General features: G+C 43.8%; 1 protein-coding gene across 1 annotated transcript in view; it reads left to right on the top strand.

Moving 5' to 3' along the window:
* The first annotated feature begins 241 nt into the window (after nucleotides 1-241).
* Nucleotides 242-7,275, top strand: part of CFAP52 (cilia and flagella associated protein 52) — a 31,789-nt gene continuing 24,755 nt past the window's right edge. The window contains exons 1-3 of the mRNA XM_038371586.2: nucleotides 242-508; nucleotides 1,705-1,841; nucleotides 4,303-4,431. Coding sequence (XP_038227514.2) covers nucleotides 242-508; nucleotides 1,705-1,841; nucleotides 4,303-4,431 — 533 coding nt within the window. The remainder of the gene's footprint in view (nucleotides 509-1,704; nucleotides 1,842-4,302; nucleotides 4,432-7,275) is intronic.

Below are 7,275 nucleotides of genomic sequence, written 5' to 3'. Positions count from 1 at the left end.
TGGAATGAGGATGAGACTGTGCTCATAGGGTATAAACCTGAGCTCTGATAGCCATTCCACACATAGGGGAAAATGTAGTAGGAACATTGATCATGCTTTCCTGATTTAGAAGTTAAAGAATAACTCTCTTCTGAAAATTATGCTTTGGCCAAACGCAAGTTGTTCTTAGTCAGACATAAGTTATTGGGCTCAATACAGGGGTAATTGGGTGTAATTTAAGAGCCTGTGATATGATGATCTAATGATCCCTTCTGGCCTTAAAATCTGTGAATCTCTGAATTCTCTCTCTTACTCCCTTTCTGTTGTAGGGCATATACCTTTTGGTCTGATCTGCCATCCTGATCGGGAGCACTTTATCTATCCTCTGGGATGTACCATAATTATTCAAGGCCTGAACAACAACACACAAGCTTTCCTGCACGGCCACACTAACAACGTCTCCTGTGTTGCTGTGTCTCGGAGTGGATGTTATGTTGCTTCTGGACAGGTCACTTTCATGGGCTTCAAGGTGAGTAACATTTTTTAAATGATTATGTAACTTTTGGGGAATTCTAATAATGACCTTGGGGTAAGTATCAAATTGAAATCTTCCTCCTCAGAGGACTGGTCTTGCAGCCCGTAGTCTTGCGTGTAGTTCTGTTGACTTAGTAGCACAAAGCCTGTGAGTAAAGGCTGTAGCAGCAGGCCCTATTATTTTTAACTACATCAGGATAAGCTAACTGCGTCGGAGCTGAGCTTTTGGCAGTGGGAGTTCTTGTTTTTTAAACAATAACTGAAGCTGTTGTTTTGAGGGGAAAAGTGCTAGAAGAGGAAAAGCATTTCAGGGGACTGGGAGGCATGGCTATGGTACTCTTAGATCTCCCTCCGAATTGCTATGTGATCTTAAGCAAGTTACTTAGGGTAAAATTTTCCAAAATACCTAAGTCCCATTTTCAAAAGTTACTTAGGCGCCTACATCCTATTAGGCTGCTAAATGTATAAATCACGTTTGAAAATGGGACTTGGGCTTCAGAGTCACTTATGTGCTTTTGAGAATCCCACTAGGTGCCTAACTGCATGTTTAGACAATTAAGATCTTTGAAAATCTGGCCCTTCTTAGCCTTTTTCACAGGAATGAATGAATGAATTCATTAATTAATTGCTCTTTGTAGGGCACCTTAAGATCCTTGTACGAAAGGGGCAGTAGCACCTCGCAGTATTTTAAAATGTCCAGTTTTGGACCTGTCAATCTTGTACATTGTCTCTCTTTGTCCTGTTGTCCCTGATGTTACACTGATTCTAAAATGAAACAGTCTTAAACTGGGAAGTCCTTCTTTTCTTTTGGGAAGTCTTTTAGACCAAGTCTACACAATGACTTCCACCAGCATCATGATGTCAGTCAAGGGTGTGAAAAGGTGAGAGCCGCCCAATATAGCTGGGCTGACAGAAGCACCTAGTATAAAGCTGCCCTTTTGCCAGTATAGTTTATTTTGCTCAAGGGGGGGGATGGCTTTACAATAGTGGTACAAAGAGCAGCTTTGCTTGTATTATATGCCTCTGTTCCTATACTGGTAAAGCACTCCTAGTGTAGACATGGCCTTAGTGTGGCTAATTTGAAGAGTATTCATACAAATGGAGTCCTGGGCTGGAAAGAAGCCTAACTTAGAAGCACCTTTTGCATCTAAGAACCTGAGGATATTCTAACTAATGTTCTTTGGGCCCCAGGCAGATATAATTTTGTGGGACTACAAGAAGAGGGAGCTGCTTGCTCGGCTGTCACTTCACAAGGGGAAAATTGAAAAACTGGCGTTCTCTCCAAATGACCTTTACTTGGTGTCACTGGGAGGCCAAGACGACGGCAGGTAACAAGATTAAATTTTGAATCTCCCTCCTCCCCCATCAAAGAGGTCACATAGTAGAGGGCCAGGTTAAAAGGAAACTTCCCGTGTCTGAGGACCAAATAAATGACGGCAAAAATGCTGCTGGCAGCTTCCGCTCCTGCTATTGTGAGTTTGATTCCCAGCACAGCCCAAAACGCAGAGGGGAGTCGAAGCTGGTATACTGTGCACCTTCTCTCATATACAGTGTAATTCACGCTAATTTACATGTAGGCCGCTGACACATCACCTCTGAACCTTATTGCCTGAGTTTTAGGGAATCTGTTTGGCTTAACGTATGGGCATGAAGAAGGTATAAATTCCATCAGCATAGGTTCACCTTTGAATTTGGCCCAGAGAGACTGTCAGGAGCACACTCACCTTCTCATCCCTCATGACAGAATTATTTGTCAGTCACATTCCCATGCAATGAGGGGAGCTGGCAGCTCCAGGTTTCTCTGCACATGGCTTCTGTCCTCGTCAGTCATTGGATGGAACCTAAAACACCCAGTCATAAGTGCAGGGAAAAACATTCATGCCTTTAATGATGAGGTTCTCTGCGGAGCTATGCAATGGATTGAAAGCATAGGTCTTCTCATGGGAGTCGTATGTCTAAAACTGTGCATCTCTCCGCAGATATCCCGTCATTGAATTCTGCCCTGGGCCATGTTACATCCCATCTAGTTTTTATTTGAAATATGCTGTTTGTACTGTATGGTAAACTGAGCACACAAATAACAGAGGGAGACTTGAATACACGCAGGGAAATATATACTTCTTTTTAAACTGTGAGTTAATTGAGAAGAGGTGAAAGTGGAGGAATACTATTGTAGCACAGATGAGAAACAGACATAGGGCCCAGTCCTACAAACACTTATTACTGGGTGTAATGCTTACTACCAGGAGCAGCCCCATTGACTTCAATCAGGACTGCTGTCCTTGGTGCTTACTGAGTGTTTGCATGGTTGGGCCCTATTTCAAGGCAAGTTGTGTGCAGCTCTGACACTGTACCTGATTCCTGACTTGCATCATCTATGCTACTCCACTCGTGGCTAGTCGAAAGCCAAAGATGTGAAATGATACAGTGTCTTTATGGTGGGCGTCACAGTTTCAGGGTAACTGCACCTGTATTTCCCCCTCCATGGTCCCTTGAGGGCACCCTCTCAAAGGTTTCCAGCTTCCAGCCATCACCTCTCCTAGGCAGAGACCCATGTAGCACTCCCTTCTGACCAGTGTTTTTAAGGCTGCACATATCAGTGATTTATGCTATCATATCCCCAACAATCGAGACTGCCTAAAAGACCAGTGCCTGCATTTTGTCTGCTTTCCGAGGGCTCTGGCTAGTATATGACCAGCAGTTACAAGTTACAATACAGTTCCTTCTTAGCAATTACCTTTATTCTTAAGATGAAAGCATTACAGAGAAAACATATTAAAACAATAAAAGAAACTACACACATGCTAAAAAGCTTATCAGAGGTCACCCCAACTCCAAGCTAAAGGCTTTGGAAGTTTTTAGCCCTTCAAAACCCACAACTGGGGTTTCCCCATGATTACAAGTTAATTTGTTTTAGAACCAGAATGCTGGTCTTGAGTCAGTTTAAGCTTGGGCTGTTTATCCAAAAGTCCTTTCTTTGTATGTTGGTCTCTGGAGAATCCAGTTTGAATCAGAATATGTGAGCATCCCCAAGAGGTGGTACCTGTCTGGAGGTGTTATACCTTGAGTGATTTGCCTTAATCTTCCCCTGCTGTTTTCACTTCCTGGACAGATCTGTAATGGGAGAACCTTACCTGTGATATTATATAAAAGCCACTGGGCTGTTCTGTATTGTCTGCTGTGATTTTTTCTTCAGATGTTTTATACAGACAAGCTAGGTATCTTCCATCCAGGAGAAGAATGACAGTACATATAACGGAAGGCACAAAAGCCTTAAGAGAAGCTACAAAACAGTAACTACAGTAGCATTCCTTGACAGAAATATGACATTCTAGCTGAGGAGCTGTGGTAAACCTCCCTCTGTGACGTTCATACGGTGCCTGGTCCAGAGTGATACATAACCCATTCATACACTTAATACAATATGGTCTCCAAAAGATATTGCAGGAAGTTGTCCTATCTGTCACAATGGAGACAGGATGAGATCCATTAGATCAGTTTCTACTGATGACCTAAAACACGATTAAAATCTTGGCCAACAGAGGTTAAAAGGCTAGTGCACAAACCCGTTAAGCTGCTTCATGAACAAGGGACGTGAATTCCAATTCTATATATCTATGTACAGAAAGTGTGGGTGAAAGTTTTCCATAGTTATGATCTCTGAAAGTGGCCTCAAGCCTGGATTCATCTAGCAACGTTTGGGAAGATAGCCTCACTCTATTGATTAGTGACATTTTCATATGATTTAAACAAGTTGAAACTATTTTTTAAACCCTTCTTTCCCTGCAGTGTGGTTGTATGGAGCATAGCTAAGAGAGATCCCATCTGCGGCAGCCCTGCTTCAGCCCGTAGTGCTGGAAATGCTACTGTCCTGGCATTCTCCAACTGCAGAGACGAGGTGTTCGTTAGTGCTGGAAAGTAAGTCTCTTGTCTAGCCAACAGTAGAGAACTGTTGAAGGGGGGGAACCCACAAAGCTATTTCCTTCTGCAAATACAGTTTACCTAGATTGAAGGAAAGTTAAGCAATGTGGAGTGTTAACGTTTTTTCCTATTACTGTCAAGGGGCCTATGAATATCCATCAGCTTGTCCCTTACAGGCATTTCTGCTTGTTCCACACAAAGAGTGTTTTCAAAGCAGTGCACAGGGAACTGATGTACGCAGTTCTGTTACTAATGGCAGGGGTTTGTATTCAGCATTCTCCATGCAGCAGTTAAAATATTTGCTTCCTAATGTTTACCCGAGAAGAGTAGTTGATAAATGGCTCTGAAGAATGGCATATTAATGCAGGAGCAGTGACAGCTCAGAGATTGCTGGATTTTTTTCTTTACTGCATATCACAGCCAGTGAGGGTATCACCCCGTACAGTATAAGAGAGCCCTTTGATGCAAAACAGTCACATTTCCACATTTAAATATAGTATTACTTGTATAAGGCTTGCTTTTCAAAGATGCTAGAGATCTGCATCTGCCATTGAAATCAATGGGAATTGTGGGTGCTTCTGAAAATGATGGCAATGGCACTCCAAGTGTGCTGACAGAACATAGGAAAGAGAGGGTCCCTGCTTGAAGCTCTTTCAGCCTAGATTTAGACACAGCGCTGCAAGTGATAACCAACGAAGGCAGATTGAGGAGATTACGGACTTGCTTGTCAGTCTATCCACACATCTTGTTGGTTCTGATGGGTTTTTCAATTAGAAATTAGAGTTGGGTTTTTAAAATGTAGTGAGCACTAAATGCTCAGGGAACAAAGCGTGCATGATGAGGGGGAGATAGTACAGGAGTGGAGTGACATGAAGGGACTTGAAGATAGTGGTCGATGAGGGGTAGGGAAGGGAAGAGGTGCGAAAAAGCTGCAATTCCTTTTCAGTAGCACTGTGCTGTTTTATCATTGTAAATACTTCCAGCTCTGGTTCTACAGCTCTCTGGCTGTACGCTCCAGTAGGAGGTCGAAACGGAGAAGCAAACTGCTCACTGTGACACATCCCTAGGCCCTCGTGCTCTCTGCTTGTTACAGTGCCTTGGTGGTAGAACAATTCTGATTGACATCCTCATTCTTTCTTCACTTATGTAGTGGCCCTATGATCTGATCATAAGATAGTAGTAGATTCATAAACTCCTAGGCCAGAAGGGTCCACTGTGATCATCTGGTCTGACCTACTGTATAAGGCAGGCCATAGAACTCCCCCCCACCCGCCCTCCAAATTCCTAGAGCAGTATCTTTTAGAAAAACATCCAGTCTTGACTTAAAAATTGCTAGTGATGACGAATCCACCACAACCCTTGGTAAATTGTTCCAATAGTTAATTACCTTCCCTATTAAAAATGTACACTTTATTTCCAATCTGTATTTGTCTAGCTTCAACTTCCAGCCATTGAATTGTGCTCTACTGGCTTGAAAGCCCATTGTCAAATATTTGTTCCCCATGTAGATTCTTATAGACTAATCCCATCATCCCGTAACCTTCTCTTTGTTAAGCTAAATCGATTGAGTTCCTGGAATCTGACACTGTAAAGCAGGTTTTCTAGTCCTTTAATCATTCTCATGGCTCTTTTCTGAACCCGCTCCAATTTATCCACCACCTTTTCGATTTGTGGACACTAGAATAGAAGACAGTATTCCAGCAGCGGTTGCACTAGTGCCAAACACAGAGAAAATAACTTCTCCGCTTCTACTTGAGAGTTCCCTGTTTATGCATCCCAGGATCACGATAGCCCTTTTGGCCACAGCATAGCACTGCAAGCTCCTGTTCATCTGATTATCCACCACCCTGCCCAAATCTTTTTCGGAGTCCCTGCTTCCCTGTAAGTATGGCCTCCATTCTTTGTTCCTAGGGGTATAAATAACCCACACACCTTCTGGGTGTGGTGTTCTGTCCCATCTAGTGACACTGAGGTCATTTAGCAAGATAAAATGAGTCTGCTGTACAGCCTTAGCTAACAGCCAGTTGGCTTTTAGCTCATGCTGTAGAGGCTCATGCACTGAGGTCCCAGGTTCGATCCTGCTCGCCGACGACCAGGGTCTGTCACGTTACATATACATTTACATGTAACCATTGTGACAGGGTCAGGCCAGATGGCTACAGGAGAGTGATAGAAGGCAGATATATTGGCCCCAGGTTAAGTAGGTCCCTTTTCCCTGGGTAAGGTAACAGGGAAGGTTCCAGAACAATCAGGAACTTTCTGGAAACAATTAAGGCAGAAAGGCTGATTAGAACACCTGCAGCCAATCAAGAAGCTGCCAGACTCAATTAAGACAGGCAGGCTAATCAGGGCACCTGGGTTTAAAAGGAGCTCAATTCAGTTTGTGGTATGCATGTGAGGAGCTGGGAGCAAGAAGCTGAGAGTAAGAAGGTGTACTACTGGAAGATGGAGAAGTGCAAGCATTATCAGACATCAGGAGGAAGGTCCTGTGGTGAGAATAAAGAAGGTGTTGGGAGAAGGCCTTTGGGAAGTAGCCCAAGGAATTGTAGCTGTCACACAGCTGTTACAGGAGCCACTGTAGAGCAGCTGCAATCCACAGGGCCCTGGGCTGGAACCCGGAGTAGAAGGCGGGCCTGGGTTCCCTCCATTCCCCCAACTCCCTACTTGATACTGGAGGAGTTGACCTGGACTGTGAGTTCCACCAGAGAGGAAGGTCTCTGGCTTGTTCCCCGATCCACTAGGTGGATCAGCAGAGACTGCGGGGTTTGTTCTTCTTCCTTTTCCCCATGCTGGCCAGTGATGAGGATAACCATGTGAACGGCAGATTTGAGCCACGAAAGT

Source organism: Dermochelys coriacea, chromosome 14 (assembly GCF_009764565.3).
Source record: "Dermochelys coriacea isolate rDerCor1 chromosome 14, rDerCor1.pri.v4, whole genome shotgun sequence".
Lineage (NCBI taxonomy): Eukaryota > Metazoa > Chordata > Testudines > Dermochelyidae > Dermochelys > Dermochelys coriacea.
The sequence above is the reverse complement of the archived record's forward strand: the minus strand, read 5'-3'. Positions and strand labels throughout refer to the sequence as shown.